The sequence below is a fragment of the Sylvia atricapilla genome, chromosome 2, assembly GCF_009819655.1.
Source record: "Sylvia atricapilla isolate bSylAtr1 chromosome 2, bSylAtr1.pri, whole genome shotgun sequence".
NCBI classification, from domain to species: domain Eukaryota; kingdom Metazoa; phylum Chordata; class Aves; order Passeriformes; family Sylviidae; genus Sylvia; species Sylvia atricapilla.
Window position 1 is genome coordinate 98,322,496 of NC_089141.1, and position 27,107 is coordinate 98,349,602.

A 27,107-nucleotide genomic window follows, 5' to 3' on the forward strand; every position below is an offset into this window, starting at 1 on the left:
CTCTGCTGCAGGGGCTGCACCCAGGGTACTCACAGGTCAGAGGATCCCAGGTCAGCTCACAGAACTGGTAGCACAAACAGCCTGCAGGTATGTTTGCATAGACCTGGGTCCCAACTCGCTTAGGAAACACTCACAGCACTCAGGATCAAATCCTAAATGCCTTTCTGAGACTAAAGGAATGTTAAATTGCTTGGTGCTTTGTCCAGCCATTCAACCAATCTTACAGAATTTGGCTCTAATTTTATTATAAAGCAATCTATTTATCCTATATGAATTAAAAAAATCTTAGTTGCACATCAGAAATCCATCTCCTGTCCCCTATATTGTGTCAAATGTTCCATCTCTGAAGTCTTTGTTTCATGTGCTCTATTCCCTTTGTTCAAAGTGCAGTGTAGAATTGAAGAATTCAGCAACTGGGGAAAAAAATCATACAGATGTCAAGAATATCACTTCCAGTTCAGGATTATTGCTTATAATATTATCTCTGGAATAGCTCACACCAGATTTCAGTGGCTCAGAAAATAATATTGCCCTTTTATCTGATCTGGTTAAAGCACGGTTACTCAGGCCTCACAATGGGGAGAGGAACTTCAGTGCAAAGGAGATATTTTCATAGTGTGGGAAGGCTAAAAGGAAAGCCATCTTCTAGTGAACAGTGCTTTTCCAAAAAAACACTGAAGAGTTTAGTACTAGTGTGCTGTTATCCCCTTAGGAAGATTAACATACTACACCAGGAACAAATAAATCACAAATGCTGTCAGGCAGACATGGGAAAAAATGCTTCTTTTTTACTCAAAGTATTGGGTCAAGTGACCTTGTTTCAACCTGGGTTTGGGCAGAAGCCAGTCCCTGTGGAACAAATGTAAGAAAACTACTTGAAATGGCTTTGGGTTTTTTCTTATTTTCTTTTTGTTGGGCAGTTTGAAAATAACAGAGAAAAATCAAATCCACTCGAATAACTGATGTATTTATTTTCTTATATACACTTAAATATGGCACATCTGACAGTAGTTGAACAATAAACACAAAATGATAATCAAAGCTGGACAGTAGATCAAATAACTCAGTGCTGAACCTATTAGAAGCCAAATCCTGTACACTGAATTTCTGAAGAAAGTTTTACCCAGGAGCTGCATTAGCTAAGGATTCAGAGGCTAAGATTATCGAGTCTCAATTTCTGAGTGACTTGCTGGAGACTGTGACTCTATTTCCAATACACAGTTTCATCTTCCATCACGTAACATTGAACTGGCACTTTCCAGTCTTTCTTCCATGCAGCCGGAAATTCATCAGCTGTTGTTACCTCTTAGAGAACAATTAGCACTGTCCCAGAGGATTCACTTGCAGTTAGTGATTACTCTAATAAATAAATGCAGACTGGATTAATTCTTCTGCTATTAATGTGGAAGATGTTCATGTTTGCTATTGTTTGAAAGTCAGTGACAGCTACTTTGCGAAGCAGTGGATTTTGGAAGAATAGGGAAAGCTCAGTCAAGGAGTTTCTCTGCTTTGGGACCCATGAGAACCTCTCTTCTCCTTTGGACAACGACAATGCCTGGAACACACTGGTTTGGCAGTTGGGCATGTTCTGGGTTGGGATGGACATCTGTCTTCACAACTATTTGATAAAGGAGAAAGAATGCAAAAAAAGAAAAGCATTTTAGTATGAAAATTCTTCGCTGTCATATTCCTGAATTTTTTCATCATTGGACACTGCAGCGCTCCCTACACACTCTTTGGGAAAGTGTTGACATCCCACAATACAGGGAGACAAGAATTTGCTACCTCACAATTTTTGTCTAGAGCAACAATTCTTACAGTGGTCCATTTGTCCAGATTCATAGCTTAAGTGATGTTTTCCTTTCTTGAGACCAGTGAAGGCCTGAGGGTCAGCACTGGATAGGGCTGCCCTTGGACTCTGCAAAGTAGCTTATCTCACTTCATGAGTCAGCTTTGCTCCTCCAGAAATACTGCACATGGAAGTCTGACATTAAGGTCCAGATTATAGGAATTTCTAGAAGCCAAATTAATGTAAACAAATGATTATATTGCTCCTCTCCCACCTGTCTGAAACACATAAATAGCCAATTCTTTCATCCTCATTTTTGGCTCTGCTGATTGTATTAGCTATTTTTATACTTGCCAACTATTTTGTTTTTGTCCTTGTTTTCAAAGCTGAATCCAAAGATGCAAATGTTAATTATTCCACAGCATCTTCCCTGTGAATGAACCTATGAAGCCACTGAGAGTAGACCCTGTGGGTGACCATTCAGTGAGCTACAGCTCTGCCAAGGTGAAACTGGATGATGGTTATCCTTATATAAGCTTCAAGACTAAGCTACTGCATGCTCCTGGGTGTCTACATGAGACCAAAGTTTTCTGAAAAATTTTTAAAAATTAACTAATCCATTAGAACAGGTGTTTTAAGAGGGCATTTTCTATCTGATTTCAGGCAGAAACCTCAAAACTAATAATACAAACAGATTAGGGAAATTTATAGAGTATAGTAGCCCCAGAACAATTTTCCTGCTTCTCAGTGGAGTCAGAGCTGGTTGAGTAGATTTATATGTGTACAAAATTTCATTGGGTTTAGAAAATTACTTGTTCTGAGTACAAACTGGATAAGGAATGTGCTGTGTGCTCTGTGTGTAAATTTAGGGAGCCCTTGTCCTAACCATCCGTGAGATTGCCTTCAGCTGGTGCAGAGAACAGCTGTGGGTTCTGCCTACCTACATGACTCAGTATGTCATTGCAAATACTATTATCAGTTGTAGCACAGTTGTAATCATCATTCCCTAAAGATTGACAAAAAAAAAAAAAAAAAAAAAAAAAAAAGTAGTAAGTATTGACAATTGAACAGTGGCATTGTCCAGATTTTTAAAAAGTACAAATAAGCCATAGATTCCTTTTATACAATAACTATTGCAAGTATAATCTCTATTATTACTATTAATATTACTATCTCCCCAACTTCAGGAAGGTATTTTCTCCCAAGTGGACCTCCCAGTCAATTAAGCACTTGTACCTCTAATTCAGCTCTTGCAGTGTAGACACTGAATAGCAAGGATCACTTACCTGCAGGTTTCAGCATGAAATATCTTGTGTTTTAGAGCACAGCTCTCCTGGCTCTCCCTACACAAATAGCAGCTGCAGTTCTCTTTACTTTGAAAGAAATCTGTGGGGCATTTATGTCTACAGATGCATTCACAATTTTCTTCATCAAAATCCATATGTTGTCCACACATAGCCAGCTCAGCAAGAGGAGGGAGTCCTGCAATAGCATATACATCTTTTAGCAGTAAGCTTTACATGACTAAATCCTGCTTTTGGAGAGACTCTTTTTGTTCCCTATTCTTTAGGACTCACACATATACTTTCTGATAGATTCTAGACTTCACAATTTCTGTTGCAACTTCCTGTGCAGAAAAGGACTTGTATGTTTTGGAGTGCACAAATATTCACTGGACAGCAAGATTTAAAAAGATAATCTCAAAAAGGATTTAGTCTATATCTGTGACAGAAAGACACATCCATGCAAACTACCACATCCAGCACATGAATACTTCCCTACACAGTCACTGCAGAAATTTATAAGGAGTAATGCTGTGTCTACTAGGGGGCAAGCTGGCCTAGCACTTCAACAAGGAGCACATTCATATTTGTCAAAGATGAAAGAAAATATTTCCTTTCAGAAAAAAAAAGCCAAAACAGCCAAGGGAACTCACTGTCTAATATCTTCCCTGAAAATGAACATCTGGAGTACAATATGAAGCTAATCCTGGCAAAAAGGGAACACATTTTGTGAAAGCTTTATTAAAATGCAAGCAGCACATCCCTGGTTAAAGGTCGTGGCATAAAAGGTGTCATTGGGAAGGTAATTTCCTGTAGCTTTACAATTAGCTCTCTGATATAACCTGTGGAATGTGAAATGTAACCTGCACCTCTGCCATCTGATCCCTGATCTCAGTGGCCACAAAAGGCTTGCACATTACTTGAAAGAAATTTTCTTTATTATTTACTCAATGCTGAAAAACCAGTATCTTGACAGAAAAAAAACCTAAGGTCTATTGAAATGGAGGAGGGAGTCTGTCCAAAATTCTTGGAAGACAAAACCTTTCTTTGGGGTGATAAAGCTTGGCATGTGTGAAGTAGAGTGCTTCCATCTCACTTTGTTTCAACCTCAAAGACAGATTTTAAGTTATTTTGTCCCAGCCACTTGCCAAACACAATGTACTTCAGAGAATGATACTTTTTCTGGGGAAGTATTGAGTCTATGTCAACAAAGGCCGTAATTCAACAAGGCATAGATTTTAATGCTCCAAACTGACTTTACAAAACACTCTGAGTTAATAGGGCTCTGGCTACTCTCAGTCCTTGGGACTCAGTCTGAAATACAGAGTACTAATCCTTTCTGGACTGAAAAGTCTAACTTGTGTTTGACTGCCTAACCTGATGGTCAGAGGATCTTATCCACAGTGAGAAAAGATCCAACAGAAACCACAATGCAAATTATTTCTTGCTTATAAATGTTAGGAGATTGTAATCAGTAGACAAATTTATGAGATTATTTAGCTTTATTTTAGTTTGCTAATCTAGGAATTGCTCGTCAGATTGATTTATTGTTGCCTTGAATGGTTTATTCTTCTTCTTGCTGAATGTAGCTTAAGCACAAAGGCAAGGTTTCCTTCTCTGTTTCCTCTAGTGCTATGATCATGTTATTTTGACTGATACAATTTCCTGAGAAAAACAATTTTTAAAAGCCTTACACAGGACTTGGAGAAAATTTAATTTCGCTTAGTATTTATTGCTAGTAAGTATGTTTAGACTTACACAGTTACTACCCAGAATATTTCCTGCAATTTTCTTTGACAAATTAAAACTTTACAGGAGAAGCAGAGGAAGAAAGATAGTTACTATTCTTCTATAAATTTTATCCTCTTCCATTTCCTCCCACAGACCTGAAGAAGCATACATACACACTCCTTAAAATTATCATTAAAAGTACTCAAATATTTTGAAAGATTATTTTTTTTCCACTGACTACAGCTAACATGCAGGACTGGGTTTGTCTATCTTATTCTTTATTAATTATTTTCTTAAGATTAATTATTTTCTTAAGAACTAAAAAATAAAATTAAAAAAATTAAGACCTGCCCCATGCAATGTATTCTAGGACATTTTTTTTACAGTCAAGAACTTTCCCTAATGCCCATTATATAACCTAAGGCACATGTGAAAGAATTGTATAGCATGCCTTCTTCACAAAATCTTGTAAATACTTTCCTATGTCCTACTCAGGCTAATGTAAAGAGAGTAAAACATCCAAGCAAAAAAACCATGAGATGGGGAAAGCACATATGTGTCTTTATTTTCAGGTGAGTTTCCACACCATAATCCAAGTCTATCTAGGGATGTAGAATAAAAACTTTAACTCTCTCAGTGAAAACAAAACAAAACAAAAGCAAAAAAAACCCCAACCAACCAAACAAACAAAAAAACCAAAACAAAACAAAACAAAAACAAAAAACACCAAAAAAAACAAACCCATAACAACAACAAAAAAAAAACCCAAAAGTGAGAAGACCAGAATAAGAGACAAAGAGCTTGGAGATAGTATGCAAAAGTGTCTTTTTGTCATTCCATCTTTACCTTCTCGTCTGTTGGAGTGCTGTGTGTCTATAACACATTCACATTTGTCACTATCCCAGATCCATCCATTATGGCAAAATTTGTTGGTAAAAGGGCATCTAGAAGAAAAAGAAATTGAGATAGGAATTAAAAAAAAAAAAAAAAAGGGGTATCAAAGTGGCCATTTGGCAAAATGAGCTGCTGATGTGCTTGGTCTGCTACCTGTAGCTGGCACCTGTGTGCATTACTGCTGCAAACAGAGTGAATGGGGTCTGGGTGGTTCTGCTGATAGGGCAGAGCTCTCTGGCTCCCAGTGACACAGGAAGCAGATTCAGCAGCTGTTTCAGATTACAGCCTTAGGAAAAAGCTATAGTTTTGCAGCTCCACTTTTCATAAGACAGCTTTACCCCAGGCAGGATGGGTTTTTTTTTCCTTCAGTATACATGTTGTGTAACTTTAATCAATTTTGCCTTGCTACCAGAAGGTTTAGCTCCAGTTTAATTTGTCTCTGCTCATGGATGCACAGGGATGGATGTTCATGGATGCTTATGGATGCACTATTTCACTGTCAGAGGGACAGATGACCCTGACTTTCAGGGCTTTGCTCTGGGAGAGGAGCTCACAGACTGAAGACTGAGGTTCTTCTGTATTTGTCAAGAAAGAGGATTTGGAGTGGCCAGCAGGCTGAGGGAGGGTTGGAGTGGCTTTGCTGAAATGACACCTCTCTCCACCCCAATGTCCAGCTGAAGGGCAATGATAGAGACAAGCCAAATTCAGGGCTTGGCAGAGACTTTTTAACTGACTTCCAGTGAGTCACTCAAGCTATTTGAGTTTCTAGAGTGTTCGTTTAATTTATGTAGCCTTTTCTCTCCAGGAGTACTAGTATTTTATGCCCTATTTTGGAGTGAAATGTGAGGTTACTTTTCTCCTGTCCATGAGCCTGACAGATGCAAACCAAGACTGGATCAAAAAGTGAAAAGCCAAGATTCACATCAATTCTGACCCAACATGCCATAAAGTATGACAGAGGGCTTTAGTTTGAGCACAGAACTCGGTGTGCCCTGGCTAAATAATGCACGAGCAGAGCTGCTGTGTCAGGCTGAAAACATCTATGCACGCATTCTCAAATAGCTCCAGTGGAGCATAGTGCCAATATGAGTACTTTGAGTCCCTGCTCAAGAACCTAAGTATCTTAGTGACCCCAGATGTTGCTGAACTGGACTACAGTTGGGTTCTGATGACCATTCATATAAAAATTCACATACTTTAGGTGAACTTTCTAAGCACAAGTTACTCAGAAAAACAGTTGGGATAACAGAAAGAGAATGGACCATTATAACATGCAAATCAGGACATAACTATTTCAACATGTGTAGAAGTTTGCAAATGAGGGAACTTACCCATCTTCTTCTGGGTACTGGACAGACCTTCGTATAATGGTGTACTGGTGGCGCTGGGTGTTTGATGTGCACTTACAGGCCGTGTGGTTGGCAATTTTGATGGGCACAGGCTCAGGAACACTTGTCAAGGGAACTGAGATCTCAAAGAGCTAGATGGGACAAATAGCATTTCTTTTTCAGTTTCCATTCTACAGTAAATAATTAATTACTAATCGTTATTAATGAAATAGTAATTAACAATTACAATTTTAAACAAAAATCTCATATTCTTTTCCATCATTTTCCCCACCCCTGCTCTTATCCAGATATAGTTACCATAAATATAAATGAGCAGAAGTGCACTGAGGGTTTTGAAGAGTAAGTAATACCCACCAAGGTAGAAACTTGCCAAAATGGGCATTCTAGTGCTGTATTACAGCCATTAAACACCCAAGTCTACTCAAAATTATTTGTAAGCAAACACAAAAACCTCTTTTGGATGCTAGGGCCAAATGGGAAAGAGATAGGTGTTGAGAACTTTGGTTTTGGTTGTACTATCAGTTGAGTCTCTACCATTTACAGGGATAGCTACTGAATTGTCTTTGGGTACAATCACAGGATGCATCTTTAGGGACTTAGTTCCCACAGCTACTCAGAGAGGGAAGAAACAGGACTAAACAGAAGAAAGTTCATTCTGCTTCAGCTGTGTTTCTGCAGGGAATCATCCTGGAAATGACTCTCTTTTGACTATAGCAGCAGATTAAGGAGCAAAGCAGCCTGCTTTCAGTGCATCCAAATTGTCAAGAGTGATCTTTGAGTAGGCCTGTGGAGACTCTGGTTCCTTAGGCAGCTATGTGTAGGAGCTGTTGAAGTGATCCACACTCCCTCTTCGCCTCAAACCAGCTTCCTTCCCATGGAAACCAAGCATTGGGCACATCTTGGTGTACCAGCATGTCTTGGCTTAAAGCTGCATCCACTTGCAGGGACTGAGTATTCCTAAGCAGACTTTAGGTGGTATCAGTATGCTCCAGTGAATATATTATACCAAGGGAAAAAACCCTCTCACTAATACGGGAATAATTCAATTAGATGAATAAATCTGGACTGATGGTGGCCTATCCAGAAAGGGAACCTAGCTGGGGACTTTTGAGGGAATGCTTGTTTTAAAGGATGCTTAAGGAATGTTACACTCTGCAAAATTGCAGTTTTTCAACAAACTTATGGACTGCTGTTCAAAAAACAAATAAATAAATACTTCTTAGCCTGACCTAGCTCCCTGAGCTGATCAGATGTCTCTTGTGTGTGGCCAACAGCTCATAACAGCTTTCTCCTTCTGGTGTGGAATGAAAGCAATTAATGAGCATTGACGCAAGAAGGACAAACCCTGATTTATTTTACTCCAGCTATATTCCAGACACAGTGGAATTACATTCCAGCAAACACAAAATAAATACAGAAGTGAATTGGACCTGTTCCCCATAAGGGCTTCAATTCTCTTTTTGAAACAACTGCCCTCAATCTTTATTATGATTTAAAGAAAGGCCTTTTTCATAAGTAGAATTTCATTTATTATGCCAAGTGAAATAGGAATGTACAAGGTGAAGGTTCATCAAAGAGGACCAGACTCTTGTGCTTCATCTGTGGGTATGAATCACAGAATCATAGAAAGTCTTGGTTGGAAGTGACCTTAAAGATCAGTTCCAACCCCTTACCCCCTCCCATGGGCAGGGGTGCCACCCACTAGACCAGATTGCTGATGAACAATGGATGGTTTCATCCACAGAGTGGATTGAAAATCCTAAACTTGGAGCTCTGCTCAGTCACTCACTGGAGGAAGATACCACGGTACATAGCCTCTAGTGGGAGTCTACAGAAAGAAGCTGTCTGGCTACTCTATGCTCAGTTTTTGTGAATGGTTATTAAAACTTGGGTATCACCTGTTACCCTCATTTAGTAATCAACTACTGGTTTATTCCTGCCTTTCCTTGAGAGGTGTGTGATTTAGGACATTCACATCCTGAGGAATGTTAATGAAGAGCATCTAGTCTCTCCTGATAAATATGTTTCCTTCTTTTGGCTTGCAAAATTGCACATCCAAAATTATTAACCAGCCTTCTTGGCACGGATGATAATATTGAAATACCGTGACCCAATGCACCAAAATTTCCTGGGATTAAACCTTGGATACAGAGGATTCCTAGGAGACAATGGTCTTAAGGTGTCCCCAGTCCAAGAAACAATGTATTAAAGAAGGATTAAACTTCTGATCACCATGAGCTTGCAGTCACTTTCTCAGGGCCTGATTTTCCACCTCTACACCTATGTAAACAATTTTTAATAATGCATCATGAATGTAAAATGCCATTGCACACTCCTGCATTCACTCCACATGGATAAAAAATTATTTCTTCTGTTTGTTATGATAATGCAGACAGTTCTTTCATAACAGGATCTCAGAAACCAAACATCCTCCTTCCCCTCCCTTTTTGGTGAGCCAGGGGAAAAAAAAAAAACAAAACCAAAAACAGATGAACAGCCTCATTTACCGTTTTTGACACATAAGTTGTACTTGTATTCATGCAGCTGAGACTCTCCTCATTGCAGCAGCCTCCACATCTGAATACATTCACACAGGGAGGCTTGAAAAATTTGTTGGTTGTTGTACCCAGCTCTTTGGCAACTTCCACACAGGTTTCCCTTGGCACACACTGAGTCTTTTGCCATTCTTCATCTATGACTGGAGAAAAGACCATTTTTATGAACAATCATGGCAAAGTTAAACCTCTTGATTAGTGAAGCAGAAGCATTCTATAAATAAAAATGAAGTGCTGGCAGGCCATTTGCACTTACTTGGATCAATTTGCACTTATTTGGATCAATCTAAGAACTAGAGGGAGTCTGAGTGCAAAATTATCCCAGTAACTTACACCAGCTGCGCTGTCAGAGAGGTTTTTGCATTTATCTGCCTTTAGCTTTCAATGCAAATGACCAAAATCTCTGTTAATTCCAGCAGATCAGATAGAGGTGCATTGATTCCCTTAGCTGAGAGTCCACAGTATCCATCTGACAAAGCTGCCCCATTCCCTGTTCCCCTTTGCTCCAGGGTAGCCTTCCTTACTCTCACTTTATCCTCTCTGTGAGTGGCCCACCACGGGCTCAGCAGAGCCTGGGCCTTAGTGCAAAAGCACAGTAATGATTACCAGACTCTGGTCAGAGGGTATGAGCACTCCTGGTGGATGTCAGCCAGAGAGCACCGTTTCCAAAATGCCCAGTGAAATCCAAGACAAACAGTCTCACACCTCAGTACCATCAGGGGGTTCAAGGCTGAATAACAGGAATATGAATTCAAATATGAGTCATCTATTCAAAACACCGTGGCATCTTTCAAATTCTGAACTGCTGTAGACCAGCAGACTAGGCTTGACTGATTTGTCAAATTCTGACTGTGAGAAGGAATAACACATTAACTGCCTGAAGCAGAGAAAACAGTGTCATTTGCATAATATACATAGTACAGTCCTGACTTTTGTCAAGAGGTGGCTCTCCATTTTTTGCCTTTTGCTTACTTGATTCAAGTTATGGCATTGTTCATGAGTCATCAATGCTTATCTTTAAGTTCTTTTTAAAATTATGAAAAACTTTTTTTTTCTTTACCCCTACATCAGGCATGTGAAAGATAAAAAGCAACTTTTATACTATTAAAAAATGCTCTCTCTTCCATTGCAGTACACCTCTCTACTATTGTAAAAGCAGTGCCTACATTTACAGTGAAGTTCTGAGAAAGAAGAATTTCTGGATACTTTTAACCTACATGCTATACCTCACCTTCAGATGAAGTTCTATTTTTCTCATTCCTGACTTTCGTTTTGTTATTTTTAACTTTTTCTTCAACTGACTGTGTAAATTTAAATATTTTTTTTAATTCATGCAAATTCCTTCAACAGGGTTGATTTGCTCCATTTTTCAGTTATGCACAAGGTACAAGAAATAAGAGTTTGATGTCTGAATTGTGAAGAAGAGGCATAAATTAGGAGAAGAAAAATTGTTAAAATTAATAGAATTTTCTAGAGTAAAGTTAGTTCTATCAAAACAGCAATCTAATCCTAACATTGAAATAGAAAATAAACTGTTTGCCAGACTCATTAAGGTATGTGCATGTAATCCCTTCAGATGTCACTTCAATGAGCATAAGCAGCAATGACCTTTCCAGCTACACACATCCTGACTTTATTAACCACTTCTTTAGAAGAGGGCTGTTACAGGAACTGGCTGCCAAGCAAGTGGGTGTCACATCTTGTTCAGAAGCCCTGTGGTCACCCTGGTCATTTCTGTGACCAAGCACAGAGCAGTTTCTGAGAAATTTGTCTGTGATACAGTCTCCAGCTTGAAAGTGCTGTGGTCCTGAGTGACTGAGCAGCTCAGAAGAGACTGTAGTTAGATGAAGTGACACATCCAGTGTCACATCCAGTGAATTCATTGTTAAAGCTTTAGAAAGGAGGAAAAAAGTCCTGAATTTTCCCTGTTGGAGTTTGGAGTGCTGTGGAAGATACTATAGAGAAACAATGGTAAGTCTTGACCCAGCCTTCTCATTAAACCATTTTATTAAAACAAAACAGATGCCCTTGGCAGAAAGGTCACTGTTTAATGACTGGAAAGAGTGTGGGAAAGAAATGCATATTTATGGGCTTTTTTTTTTTTTTTTTTTTTTTTTTTTTTTTTTTTTTTTTTTTTTTTTAAGGAGTTTTAGTATCTTGAACATATTAATATATTAGAACAAAAGTACTTTCTGTCCTAGGATAATTCCACTTTGAACTGAAGATGGCCCAATGGGCTTTTTTCAACTTGAATTTCAGCAATTTGACTTTTAATGAGAAAGCTGACATCTCTGTATCTAAACTTTAGACCTTCAAAGGGAAAATAGGGAGCAACCTAATAGCTGTTCCAAGCAGAAAACTGCATCTATATGACCATAATAAAATAGAACCACAGAACAATTTAGTTTGGAAGGGATCTTAAAGATCATCTAATTCCAACCCCACTGCTGTGGGCAGGAACACCTTCCTCTAGACCAGGATGCTTAGTATTCAATCCAGCCTGGCCTTGAACACTTCCAGCTTCTCTGGGCAGCCTGTTCCAGTGTCTTCCTAATATCTAATCTAAGCTTACCCTCTTTTAGCTTCACCACATGCTCTTGGGAAAAGTCCTTCTCCAGCTCTCTTGCAGCTCCCTCTCAGGTACTGGGAGGCTGCAATTAGATTTCCATGGAGCCTTCTCTTCTCAAGGCTGAACAGCCGCAAGAAGGTGCAGCTCTCTTAGCCTGACTTCATAGGAGAGGTTCTCCAGCCCCAGCCCTGTGACCATCTCAAATTAGTCACAGCACACTAAATGTAGTGACCTTATTATGTGAACATTATTTACATTATAAATATTGAGTTACATTATCCTGCCACTGAAAAATGCCCATTTTATTGTTCCCTGCCTCAGTAACATTTAGTAACATCCCCTGTTGTCATGCTGTTTTGACAAAAGGGATGTCTTAGTTTTGCACAAATGCTGGTGTTCACTAAATGAGCAGCAGTGAGAAGAGTACTACAGCACTTGACTCTGGGTACTCCTAATTACCCTATGGATGTTTCTGATTATTCTTATGTAGAATTATAAGGGTATGTAAGCAAAATGTTTATCACTATTAAAAGCTGTCTTAATTGTTCTTCATGTGTGCATTTGTTTTAACGTTTTTCTGTACAAAATTTCTGTGAAAAATGTAAAGCTATGCCCGTGATATGAAAACCCTCTTCAGACAGGCACTTGTATACACATCTCTGTGTTGTGGCTCAGAGAAGCAATTTAAGGCCTTTGCTCAGACATAATTTAGCTGAGTAATGGTGTGTGAATGTGGCTGGGGTTGTTTTAAAAGTGGTGTTGGAACAGGATCAGCAATATCTGATTTCCCAGAAGGAAAGTGATATGATAATATCACGTCAGGATAAAGACAACAAAGAGATTATCTCAGCCTGTCCTTCATTAGGCTACAGTTTAGCTTTGCTGTAGGATGTCCATTTGCTGGACCAAAATATAGTAACCGATCCTTTGTTTTCCATCCATGAATATGTAATACCTCTTGAGCATCCCAGCTACAAGGACCAATATTCATACGTGCACCAGATGGAGGGAGTAGGTTGTGATTCTCCACTTTTACTTGCTGGTTGGTTGCCTCAAGGTCTGCTTTTCTCTGGAGAAACTTCCTGAAACAGATCGAGGCTAGGACAACACCTTCTTTCTCTCAATTCCCACACAGACACTGCTGCTGGTGCAGTGTCTTGTATCAGAGCACACCTAATAAAAACAGGATTTCTATGCCTGCAGTAAAGTTTATTCATTCCTGCCTGAAAGCACGTTCTGAGATGTAGCTAAATGTTGCTGACCAGCCCCTCAGCCAGTCATTCCGACTTGGTTTTTGTACACTGACTTCTTTTTCTTTTGTGCATTGACAAATCCCTGAACAGTACATCTTCCCTTTGGAGAGTATGGGGAGAAAATAAGTCTGATTTGGCCACAAAACAGGGAGGCACACTGAGGTTGTTGTCTGACACTTTCTCATACAAAGTCATTTTCCAGTAATGCCTTGTTGTTTCTGGTATGGGTATAATCTTGGAAACCCCTTACTCACTCCACAGTTTACTGCACAAGAATCAGGGAGGGGTCTTCAAGCTGAGATGAGACTTGGCCAGAAACCTGCACCTACCTTTGAGTGTGTCAATGTCATAGAAAGCAGCAGCAAATCTGGTAGAGCGATGTGACGCAGAGCGGGAGTCTAGGTTGGCCAGGCTCTTGAGCTTTAGCCTGCATTTCCACAGCTTCCAGTCCTCAGAGTGAGTGATGTGAAGCAGCTCTTCCAGGCTGGATGCTCTCCTAATCTGCTGTTCTGACCTCTCCAATGCAGACAGAGATGTCCTCTGGAAGGAAAGGGGGAAGTCAGAGAGCCAGTACTTTACAGCCTCTCCCCAGTGCAGCACATGGAGCACTCGTACCAAAAGGCAGCACATTACTGAGGACATCTGAGTGTACCTGGGAAAACAGCAGCACACAGAGATGTCCCAGGCTTTGAGAGTGCCCAGCACCAGACTTATCTGAAGGATTTGTGCTTGTATAGATTGGGAAGGGGAGATATCACTTCTTCACCTTCTTCATCACTGCCCTCAGAATTATTTGACAAATGCAGACTTTACTGTGTGTCCCTGGTCTCCAGGGAACTTGGCAGACACTGATCACATCCTGCTGTGCCTGAGCGGCCAGTGGTGCCAGAGTGAATCCCAAGTCACCCTACAGGTAACCTGAATCAGTTCAGCTGGTGAGCCCAGCCCATGTGCCTCTCCAACAAGCCTCCTCGGGTGCCAAAACTCTGGTTCCAGCCAAGAGACACCACTGCAGGGCAGCTGATAGAGCTGGAAGCTGCACTAAGCATGAGGACACATCCATGTGGCAGGCAAGCACATCATTCAACATGCTGCAAAGTGCAGGATGCATCCGCCATCTCCCATTGTGACTACACTTGGGCCATGCCCGTGTCCAGCCTCAGAGATGTGGCTGTGCAGCAGCACTAACACAGTCACTGCATTTTCCACCTGTGTGATGTTAATGACCACTCTGCTTCCATTGGAGAAAACTCCCTACAAAGACCTGTACCATCAGTTTCAAGTTAATATTAACTTAAAAAATAGCTGTTTAACACTTAATATTGCACAGCATCCTGTAACAATACTGCTTTCTTTGGCTGCTGCTTTCTGACATCTGTGTTTGTGCCTTTATCAAGGCACTGAGTATTTATTTCCAGTGACTCACCAGATGTGCTGAAAACATTGTCTCCAGCACAAGTAAGAGGTTATCTTTGTAAGTGTCTGTGTTGCACTGGGCTGGTGCTTTTTCAGCTGTACTCTCTGGTCATACAGTGAACTGTATTTTTTGACTTGCAAACAAAGGGCTGCAGTGTCATAAATAAAATTCCAGGTCTTTAAAGCAAAGCTGTATATTGTAATACATGAGGCTGTGACGAGGTGTGTAGCAGACAGCAGTTTGAACCAGTAGCAAGCAAGCGCTCTGTAGAGGGCTGGGAAAGGGGTGAGGGGAAGGGCCATCTATAACAGGAAGATTTTTAGATGAGATCTGAAATTCAAGCACTGAGTGCATCTGTTACTCGTTATAAAGACATCTGTGGCATTTATTTTGCAACAATACAGATGTCAGCCTGTACACATGGGCCAAGTTAATTTTTGGGTAATTACCTTCCATTGACCTAAAATTCCTTAAGTAGTTAACTCAGAAAAAGTTGTTTGCTCTCCTTTTATGCCCGTATAGAACAGTATATCGTGCTCTAGCAATTTGCCATATTTCATTATAGAGATGGCTGCTTCATAGGTGGAGGATTTCTCATGCATTTCATATGTGGTCAAAACTGGAAACCCCATCTCAACACTTATGAAAAAATAGCTCAGAAGGAATGTGAATACTTAGCACCAGTAACTGAATTTCTAGACAGTTTTACAAACAAGATACCCAGAATTTTGCTGATCCAGGAAAGCTGAAATTCAGCTTGAGGTCAATGTGTCAAGACTTATTTGTTCTAAGAACCACAATGTATGTTTACTCCCATTCACAAAGTTTCTCCTTGGTCTTGCAAAACATGTGAGTGTAGAACCAGCACTGTCATGGTAATGGGACCAAAGATATCAAAACTGAACTCTATTAAGCATTGACTTTTTTCCTCTTTCTCTTTGTGGTACAAAATATGTTCTAGCTGAATCAGCATCCAAGACTTCTGAGACTGAATTTACAAAGAACCTGTAAAATGAGATGATAGCTTTCTGGAGCTTAGAAGATATATCCCTGCACTTCTTGTAAGAGTCAGCAGTTTGGGTTGACTAGCTTCTCAATTTCTCTTACTCCTATATCAAGAGGTTTTATTAGTCACAGAATCATAGATTGTTAAGGTTGGAAAAGATCTCTAAGATCATCATGTCCAACTGTCAACCCAAAACCACCACTGTGTTCACCACTTAACCAAGCCCTGATTATTAATATGAGCAAAATAAGGTTTAAACCTAAGATGAAGGGGTAAAGAAAAAGCAGCAATGCCCCCTCATGGTAAACAAAGATCCTTGATTTAATCTAAACCAAGAATTTTTACTGTTTTAATGACTTTTTAATTTTTAAAGGTATACAAATTCCATAATGTCGACACAATACACTGAAATTAACAAACTTTGTGCCATCACAAGTACTGTTGTGTAGAAGGGTCATTAGCAGAGGTCATTTCTGCATCAAAAATGCATCTCCTATAGGATTTGATTCCTGACAATTAAAAAAAATACCTCAGATATTGATGAATAATAGTGGTACTAACAAAACCTGCCTATGTATTAAGGTTACTTCTTCTCTTACTGCTTTCATATATCGGAAATTGGAGGGTATGGTCAAAGGAAATGGAAGAAGCAGCTCTCATTGTGGAATTGTCATCAGAAATGTATCCTGATTAACCTAACCATGATCATCCAAAACTCACACAGAGTTAGCACTTCTCTGTTGGATCCAACTCTGCTCAACATTGCCTAAGCTATTCAGCCCTGAAGGGAATCTGTTGTCCCTTCTCTCATCATGTTTCCTGACACATATCTGAGCTCTGCAGCTTGGTGGGATTGCCTGTTGCCTGCCATGATAACACAAGAATAATTGTATTCCTGCTGCTTTTATTTGACTTCTTCCTAGAGGGAACAGATTTCACAGCTGACTATCTAACTTCTTCACAGGATTCACCATCCAGTAGAGAATTTCCTGGTGTCCTTTCCTGCAACAACAGCACTGAGAAAAAGTATGGTCTTTGCCTCTGAGCCTTGCTGACACTAGGCCAGATGGTGAGCTGAAGGCTCTGCTGGCATTTAAGAGAGGTCTGAATCTCAAGTAGTTATAGGATTTTACAGTGGAGACATCTATTTTGTTCATGAGCTGGTTGCCCTGAGCTCCTTCTGTAGTAAAGACAGAGAAATGTAGACACTTTTAGAGCGTGATTCATTTGAAATCACACTGAAAGTCTTTTTGCTGGGTGACCAGCAAGGTCAGGCTCACCAGATCACAAGAGATATCAGTATGGTAGATTTTTGGTCAGACATGTCTCAACACAGCTATCTGGGCTATAAAACATCTGAAGAGAAGCACCAAGTTTTGTTCTAATCTTGCTAAGTGTCAAAACAGGAAGAGTGAAAAGCCCTTCATGTGTTCCTTTTCATTTGTTTCAGGCTACTACATTGCTCTTACCTAAAAAGTTGTTTTAAATGTTTGCTAGAGCACTCAGCAGACAGTTAAGCAACCAGGACATCCTCATCATAATACATTTTGACCACAGAGACATTCTGCCCACAACAGAAAAGCATTCAAAAGTAAAAGCTTAAAAAATATAAAGTGTAGAAAGTGCATCAGCTCCATCAGCAGGACAAAGCCCTGCAGCCTGAACTGCTTCTGCTGGCCACCCTCTTCCTACTGCACAGTTGCACCAAATAGAGCATTGTCATGAAATCTTTCCAAAGCATTCATTTCTGGTCATAATATTTTGAAAAGGACAGCACCAAATAAAAACACAGAACCTCTTACAGTCTCGGACAATACCATGGATGAAGTGCCATAGGACACCACACAGGTCCAGAGACTTCTTTCATATACTGCTGTTTAAATTCAAACTCAGTTTTAGATATAGACATACTCTGGCTGACTGAAAAGACCTACTTAGAAGAGTGCAGCTTTGGACAGAAATGTGAATAAATCTTTCAAAATGTGAGGCTGGAGGAGGATGTTAGATTCAACAGCATCCCAAACTTACCTGTCATGTGATTTAGGATTTTATGTCCTCTCACCCTGATAGCAAGTGGAAAACAGTTAAAACTAGCATTTGAACAGGAGGGGAGCTCTTCACTCAGCCACAGAGCAGAGGAAAGATATGTAGATGTCAGACTGACATTTCACTGACATTTCTGGGAGATCCAGCTCCTCACAAAATGCAAAAGAGGAACAGAACCATTGAGTGTCTGCTTCCCCTGACTGTAGCCATCTGCACATGCTGTTTCCCACGCTTCAGATATCCCTATCTCCCTTTTTCAGTCTTTCTCTGATAACTACATTCCTGACTTCCAGGTTCCCCTCCCATCCTCCACTCTGCTTTCAACATCTTGAATCCCACTGTGCTTTTATGTTGTTTATTTTCACTTCTTTCCCCATGTTCTGCTGGGTGGGAGTCTAGGGAGACCTATCTCAGGCTGAGCTGCTCAGCCTCTTGGCCCAGAGGAACACTGATTTTTTTTTTCCCTTCCATGCCCTCATCCAACTTTCCTTTACAATGACACAGATTTTAGTAGTCAGCTGAGGTGAGCTGTCACCGCTGTGAAAGCCGTTGGTTGTAATGGTTGTAATCTGGCTGTAACAGAGCAGAACTATACTACATTTAGCATGACACACACAGGGAGCAAAATCATCAACTCTGGCCCCAGAAAACTTAAAATATTCATTAAGACTTGAGAGAAAAACAAATCAGACAAGGAGTCATTGAGAAAGGACCATGGCAATGTCATTTCTATGCTCTCAAAATGAAAAAAATTACCTGTGGAGCCAAAGCACTGGAAACCTCCAAATGTCCCAAACTTTCAGTGCCCATCAATGTACACCCTGTAGTCCACCAAAGAGATGGTATTCCCCGTGAGAAATGTTTGAGTAGAATTTATCCATAACAAATATGAATGTAGCAGGTTTAAGTAGTTCATTCTTATCTCCTCAGCTTGCTGTTGCTCTTAATGTCATTTTTCTAAGTACCTTATCTAAAAATGAATCCCATACCCCAAGATAAAAACCAGATCCATAATTAACTGAAGTTGCATGTTTTTCAAAACACTGACCTCTCATATATTCCAAAATTATTCTTCAATTCAAAGAGGAATATCTGTTTTCCTCTATTTTGGCTATGAACAATCATCAGGAAATGATAACGCGAGTTAGAATTGTGATTTTTGGATAATTACAACTCTTGTCCTTCCAAAAGAAACCATAATGGGCTATCTATCTTCTTCCTAGTAATCTTAGATGCCAGAAAAACCCCAAAAGTAGTTAGCATTGGAAAGTAACAAGAGAAAAAGCAGTGATACATTCGGTCGCCTTCCCCGCCTTGGACACTGACTAAAATCAGGCACTGAGTTCATTTCCCCTCTGATTTATGCTGCAGCTCTGCACTTTGCACCTTCTCTCCATCCTTGACAAGCTCCTAGATTTCTTGCTTGGGAAAAATAAACTATGTCTAAGAAAGCCAGCAGAACCCTCCTTTGCAGGACTCTATTTTTTTTCTTGGCATGTCCTGCTCTTTTCAGCAGCATTAATGCTGTGTTTCAAGACCTCCTGGAGGCATTTTGGACAAGAGAGGAAAGTTGTGGAGTACAACAGTAAAAAAAAGGCTTGCTAAGCTCCTAAATTTATTTGGGGGCTTATGGCATAAAAACATGTGAGGTTGTATTTAAGAAAACAGCTGCATGGATAATCTGCATTGATGCAGATGAGTAATATTTTGTGTGCATGAGAAGGCAAAAATAAAAATTAATTTAAATCTATATTTTGTTTAATCTGCCTGCATTTCACTCTGTACTCAAGCATGCTCACAGACCCAGGAATTACATCTTTACACATATGATTACTTTCCTCAAGCCCCAGCCTCACAGTGTTTCTCTACAGTAGAGCATAAACCTCTGCTTAAGGCTAAACAAGAGTAAAAATTCTTCTGATAAGGAATGTTTTTCTGAGTTAAGGTCACAGACACTATCATGGCAAGTGCTGCATAAACACCAACGGAAATTTTCAACATTACCATTGTGTCTAGGGCCAGGACAAATGATTAAGGAACCTCTTGATAACCTTGCACTGTTTTATGATCCATCCTCTCAGCAGCTAAGCAGTAGAAAAAAGATAACAGATTCATCTTGCCAGGGAAAGCAGATTGTAGCTGCATAGCACAATGATGATTCCCTTAATGCCATTGTATCACAAACTTGGCCAAACAGGCTTAAGATAAGGTCAGACTAAAGCTTTCAAAATTAACCAATCTGTGGGGAGGAAGTTTTATCTCAAAATGAGGGTTCCTGAACACAAAGATACTGGCAGCATGTGAGGGCGTTTTGGACTTTCATGTCAGCGTCGTGTGCTTTATGCAGCTGTAGAAACTGCATTCAGTTCAAGAGAAGTTATGTAGAAGACAAAGACTTGATGCAACCAGAAGGTGAATTCCCCCTGTTCCAGTGCTGCCTGAAGGCTAATCTCAGAACTAGATTCAAACCAGTTTAAATACTAGGTAGATGATTCATCACCACAAGAAAGTACCAAGGAATTTTGCTTCCATTTGTGCTACACCTGAAAACAACCTCCTTTTCTCTTCCAAGATGCGTTCCCCAAGGTGATTTTATCACAGTGTTTAAACTGACTATAGTTTCAGGCTCATCTTGTGGAGATAGAGTACCTACAGCTCCCTGCCACCCCACAATTATTAAAAAAAAATAAAAATCAGATTCTATGATTCTATTCACCTGAATGAATAACAGCTATTTATCTAAGACTCCTCTCATGGATAATGGAGAAAAATAGGGCCACTGGGTGAACATTCATCCCATTCTAAAGCCTGTTGAATTAACTGTGCCTCCAAAATGCACTCTTCCTCTACACTGATGCTGAAGGATGAATTGGCCAATCACAGCTTAGCTGTAGTGAGGGGACCTGAATCCCACTCAGCTGAGAGTAGTCAAAGGAGATTAAATAACCCCTCCTAATCTAAAGCACAAGCAATTTATGAGGTACACAAATATAACCACCCAGGAAGTGCAACTGCACCAGGGTCAGAAGGAGCTGGGACTGGCTGAAGGCCAGCACTGGCAGAGGAAAGCACTCCATTCCCTGCCTCAAAGCCACGCTGTAGTTGCCCAGCCAGCTCTGGCTCACAGCACACACTGTGAGCTGATGTGGCCAAGGAACTGCAAGGGAGTTCCCCTGGAAAAGTTTGGTTCTCTCTTGGCAGGAAAATGAAGCAGCTCCTGCCATTATGACTCCAACAAAAAGAACTACATTTTCCTGGTAAGAATAACAAGATTGTGTGGAGATTTTTGTGCAGTAAGAACTCTTTTGAGGGTTTTCATCATTATTAGTAGTATTTTCAGCATTATTGTGTTTCCTATCAGTTAGGAGTCAGGTAAAAACATGAAATTAAGAGATGATACCTAACCTGGTGTCTACAGCCAAAGCAAAAGATATGAGAAAAGAGATGAAGACATTAATCCAAAGGGAGTACCAAGAAAACACTGATGATATTGCTCAGAGTGACAGGTCATGATTTTTAGGTAGCAGGGGCTCAACCATTGCCAAATTTTATCATAACAAATATTGTCTATAATGCAGCATCTTGTATCCTTGGAGTGTTGCATAACAGGTAATAAAACAGTGAGAGAATCTTCTGCAGCTTGAAAACATGAGGCTTGGAGGAGTGACTTACTGCCCTATCAACAAGCAGCTGCATCACCCCATAAATATCCATCATGAGGCATCTAACTCTGCCATATGTCTGACACATATTAGCATGCAGTAATTTTATCATCACACTGTATTTCATTTCCAAGGAGAGAAAGAGCATTCACTTTTCAACAGCTCCAGTAAAATCATATTTTTGATTCTCTGTCAGCTGTGAACTTCTGATATATGAAGTTGCATCCCTGACTATATTCCCTGTGGAAGCATCATTGTACTTTATTGGTGCACAAATAAGCTATTTTTGATTATAGTGAACATGATCACAAAACAATTAGATATTTTGACTTCCTACTAAAATTGTTCTCTGAAACATGATGGGCTTGTCATGGGATTTTTACGATTTTTTATTATTAGAGTCTTTGTCATCTCAGAAGCATGGATGAAATTTCAGGAGCATGCAGTACTTCACCTTCAAAATGTTGTAAACAAATACTCAAATCTCTTCTAAAAATGTTTCATCTCTCTCAGTGTACTGCCTTGTCCAGACTGAACATTCATTTGATCAGCAAAGTTACAGCATTAATAACCTGAAGGGGCATTCTGTTTATAGTGTGGACAAGTTCTGTCCTGTGAGACAAATTTCCAGCTATCACTTTTTAAAAAGGGTGTTTTCTCCAATACAGTGAGAGCTGTATTGAAAGCATACAGCTATATTGTCCAAGTATATAGCAAAAAACATGTAAAGGGACAGAACTTCTTCCCTGGAAAAGCTCAAGGATGAAGAACAGGCACAGGAAAATTTTGCTTCCCTTGTCCACAATCTGTGCAAAACCTCTCTCAGTCTGCCTTGAGAATTAGAAAACGTTGGCCTTGGCTGTGCGTCCTCTCGGGAAGAGGTGACTGTGTGATCACAGCACTCCCTCCTGAAGTCCTGTGTGCCATGGCTGCTGGAGGAGAAGCTGCTTAGAGCCCTGGCCTGTAAGAAGAGCAGTCTAGAGCTGCCAGAGCGTGGAAAGAAGGACTGACAAATATGTCACTTATGGGTTTGGGAGGAACAGAAAAGGTCAGACCAATAATCTGGCCAGGTGTTGTATGAGGTGGCAGAGTGCTGACAGGGAGACATTGACCTCAGACTGTCACATTTTTCACTGATACATTTGTGACGTTTGAGGGCCTCTTTTGTTAAAGCCTTGTCAGTACATCACCTGTCTGAGACACAAAACCAGAGGAGGAGGAGGCTCTGGACTGCTCCACCTCATGTTCAATGTGGTAAAAAGCTCCAGACACTCCTTCTTTAGAGTCTGTCTTCTTGGTCTTGAGTTTAACTTCCACTGAAAAAGGAGACCTAATTACCCATTTTCTAAACTTGGTAGTCAAGGTGATGATAAAACAGCTTTTACTTTAGCTGAAGATTATATGTTTTCACGAGTAAATCATATTAAGTTCTCTGTGGCTTCAAGAGAACAGATGTTTTATATTTTGAATGGCCTTTAGAACTAGAATAGATCTTTTATGCTGCTACAGCAAACAAATCAGACTTCTTGCACTTTTGTAGCATGCTTACATTATAAAAATCCTTGGAGATGAGACATTTTGGTTGCTGTCTTCTCTCTTAAATAAACCAAAATATTGAAAGCAACTAACTGAAAATACTAGAATTGGACGTGGTTTTGTGGAAGCATGAATCTCAGAATATTTCATACAATTTTTCATGTCCAAAGCAGAGACTGATAATAGTTTATCAAAATACCTTTGAAAACTATATACTTTTAGCCAGTTAGGTCTTTATACCAAAACAAGGAACTTTTTTTCAGCCAGCAAACATTTTGTGTATCAGCTACAACTCTCATTAAACAAATGCTCCTTCCCACAGCCAGGTCTTTTGGTTCTCATGGGAAACATCCTCTAGTTGTGATTTTGAAGATAACAACACCCACTGCGCATCAGTTTGCTGGCAGTGATGGAAAAGCTGGAGTGGTAGATGAAAGAAAAGAGTTGGGCAGCTAAGGTATGGTCTTTCTTCCTGCTCAAGCCTAGTCAACTGCATTGAGAGTTTACATTTAGGTCCCTCCTACAGTGATTGTGCAAAGTACATTCATTTGGTAAGAGATAAAACACAGGTGATTTGTCATAAATGTCCAGTGCAGTAACTCACTGACATATCCTAAATTCTACTGTCAGCTTTGGGAGTCTTATAGTACACTTTCTGAGTTTCTGCTTATATGCTTGTTCATATGGTCTTGCATTCCTGCAATGTGTTGAGGCAGAAGTGCTGCTCAATACAGAGCTCAGCTAGAACAGTATCATTTCACTGTACACCAGGTTAGGTGCTGGCCCAACACTATGACAGGGTGTACACATCAAAAATAGCGTATTAAATGTGTTTACAAAAAGCATGTCCAGGCTGAAGTCACTGTCTCTTGATATTTGTCCACTCTTTGGAAGTCACTGGGGTTTGGAGAGTGAGTTTGGAACAGCTCATTAAGAGAGACCTGCATGAAATCAGATGACTATGTATTCTTTTAATATTTGAAAGTATTTTTTAATGTGATGAAGGGTCCTTTAGTTAGTGCCTTCATTGGTTTTTGGGTTTCCCCCAAGACACTTTAATAAATGTTTTGGAAGTATGACTAGCCAATTGGACAGCTGGGTTTCAAAATGTCACTCACAAAGCAAAGCCATTGCCAACACTAAATGAACTTATGTTACCCCAATCACATGCACACATTTTCCTGGAATTGTAGTTTTTCTTGAGTAATATTTCCCTAGCAATTCAGAAAAGTATCCTAACATGGTTTCTGAGTCACGCTGCTAATTAAAGTGAAAAGTTTTCCCTGTCTTTGTGGCACATTCTCTGTGTGCAAAGTGACATATGATATAGTAACATGATGCAACTTTTTTTGCAATTCACCATGACTCAAATAGAATTCCCTCTCCAGCTGCACTCAAACAGTGACCACACTGCAGTCAGTGACTGTGAATTGTCAAGGCCAACACAGCCTGCTTCCCATGAAAGCGTGGCTCAGGAAAACCCATCCTGACATCCCGAGAGCAGGGAGGGCAGTCACTCCTTTCCGGACCCATTGCTGTGGTGCCCACATTGGATTGCCAGATCCCAGGAGTCCAATTCCACGTTGTTTGTGCTCAGTATGACTTTGTGGAGGCAGAAGGACCCTAGATGGCGTCCTACCACCAGCTGAGTGGTCAAATCACATTTGGGAACAAAAATTAAAAAAATAAAAAAATACATCCTTCACAAAGGAAGGAAGCTGAATTTTTCTTAATGCAAGAAAGCTAAAATAGCCTGTGCAAATTTTCTGCTGTTCATTGGTACAGAAGCCCATTTTTCACTCTTTCACCAGGATGTTAAAACAAAAAAAAATCTGCTTGGTTTTCCCATGGGCAAAAGGGGTCTGTGCAGCTGTAGTGGGGGCACTCAGCATGTTGTTTCCATTCCTCAGATCCCAGCAAGATGTACCACGATTTGCAAAGCATGCTGGGGAGGTAGGAAGCAGGTGGAGAAGTAGATAAGGGAATGGCACATAGTAAGAGGAATAAGAAATTTCTCAGGAATAAGTGTTTCTGTAGGAAAGTTACCATATCAGATTAACTTCCCTGCAGCAGCATAGCTCAGGTCATTTTTCCCCCTCAGCAATATGGTCTCAAAGCCAAGTCCAAGAAAGGGCACAGGCCAGTTTTTTAACTGAACTTGCTTGCCCTGAGAAAAAGCCTAGAAGAATCACAGATCCCACTGTATGATAACTATAAAAAGTAGTATACAAGGGGGTATTTTAGTGGGAATAAGAATAAATGAGTTATCACCTACAACAACTGTACCTTATTTCTTTTTTCCCAAATGCCAGTATGGTGTCCACAGGAGATAAGACACAAGTAAACCTTGTCTGGAACAGCAGCAGTGTTGATTAGAACAAAAAATGCAGACACCATGGCAGAGGTCTCACAAGCTGGAATTTGCACCATTTTTCCTGCTTTTAGGCAGATCTTTTCTCTTCTTGCCTCCTGTGAGAACCTACATTGGTACCACCACACTACTGGTTATAAACAGCCCAAATGCCTCTGGGGAGAAAGCAGCAGTAAGCTGCAGAAAACAGAAACAAGCAGCCCTTGCTGAGCCTGAGCTGATGGCTTGTTTTGGTTGCTTTCAGACCACTAATTACTAAAAGGATGTCCCTCTGCCCTCTGAACGTGCCTTCTTGCCTCTCCTTGCTTTCACAGACTTTCAGATGGGAGCTACAACTAATGGCAAAGTTTAATTAGTGCTTAATTTCAAACAGCTGATAATTGGATTCCTCTAATGCTGCATCCGATTAATCTACACAGCCTGGTGTACTTTTCCGAGCTCTGCTCTATCCTCAGACATTAAAATCCTAGCTGAGATGAACTGGATTGGATCAGCAGCTGGGAGAGATTTTTTTGCTACTTCTCATGAGCCAGAACTGTTCTTTATAAAGAGGCAGCGTGTTAGTAGTTGCCTTTCCAAACTGATAAGAGCCAAGGACGGATGCTGTGTGGCATGATAACAATGCAGGATTGTTCTGTTTGCCTCCAGTGCACCTTGTCAAGACAGTAGCAGATAAGTCAGAACAAATTGGCTTTCCTCACAACTTCTCTGATAGCTTCTCACTTCTGAAGGAAAAACACAATTATTTCTGCAGGAATGCTGCGAGTATATTTTCACACATTTTTGGCTCATTGTGCCTATCAGAGACGGTAATCACAAAGAATCAAAACAGCAGACAAAACTGGGAGAACGAAATGCTTCTGAAAACCACAATCTCATAACATCTGTTTAGAAATGTTTCCTAACTTTGAAAGAAAGCTGGATTTGAGGATGAAAAGCCTAGTTAAAACAGAGAAATTATTCCCAATGACATTTCAAGTTGCTTTTTCTAGCAGTTGAGCACTGCTGAAATTTCAGGAGTTGCCTTTGAGGAAGAGATCCCATGACACGGAAGATTTGTTGGAATCTAACTTTTCTAGAAAGTGTCAACATTCACAAGCATATTTTAGAAAGCTGCATAGATCTATCTGAAAAACAGTGTCACTTATAATTTCAGAGACAAAATCTTACAGCCAGCTCTGCTGCTCAGGTTTCCTCACAGAGCTCTGTTTCAGTTGTACAGACAGACAGACTGCAGCTGGCTCTCAGAAAGGAGATGTAAAGAGCTTCCTGCTTTCTTCCACCCATGGTGTGATGGCTCTCCAGTATTTCCATGCCTTCCCAAGGGCAAGACTTTCTCCACTTAGGTGGTCCAGGGCCTCAGGAGGATGGGGAAGTGCCACTTCCCTCTCACCAGTGGACAAGGACTATGTACCAGCTGTGTTTGGAGAGTGCTTCCCCTCTGTGCTGTTCACAGTGACAGAGGGAGATTAAGAAGATCTGTTTGAGCAAAAAACCACCACTCGAAGCTTTAACAATGTTTAGTGCAGATGTAAAAAAGATTTAGCTGTGGAAAAGGAGTGCATGTAACAGAGAGTAGCCGTGTTTATCTCCCAGCTAAGCCCACCTAACCCCTTGGTCTTTTGATCAGAAAGCAGCATTATAGT

General features: G+C 40.3%; 1 protein-coding gene across 1 annotated transcript in view; it reads right to left on the reverse strand.

Moving 5' to 3' along the window:
* Positions 1-946: 946 nt before the first annotated feature.
* The window catches only part of VEGFD (vascular endothelial growth factor D), a 30,759-nt gene continuing 4,598 nt past the window's right edge, over positions 947-27,107 (reverse strand). Inside the window, exons 2-7 of the mRNA XM_066313902.1 lie at positions 13,753-13,963; positions 9,554-9,744; positions 7,029-7,177; positions 5,650-5,747; positions 3,076-3,271; positions 947-1,618 (exon numbers count right to left, since the gene is read on the reverse strand). Coding sequence (XP_066169999.1) covers positions 1,492-1,618; positions 3,076-3,271; positions 5,650-5,747; positions 7,029-7,177; positions 9,554-9,744; positions 13,753-13,963 — 972 coding nt within the window. The 3' untranslated portion in view covers positions 947-1,491. The remainder of the gene's footprint in view (positions 1,619-3,075; positions 3,272-5,649; positions 5,748-7,028; positions 7,178-9,553; positions 9,745-13,752; positions 13,964-27,107) is intronic.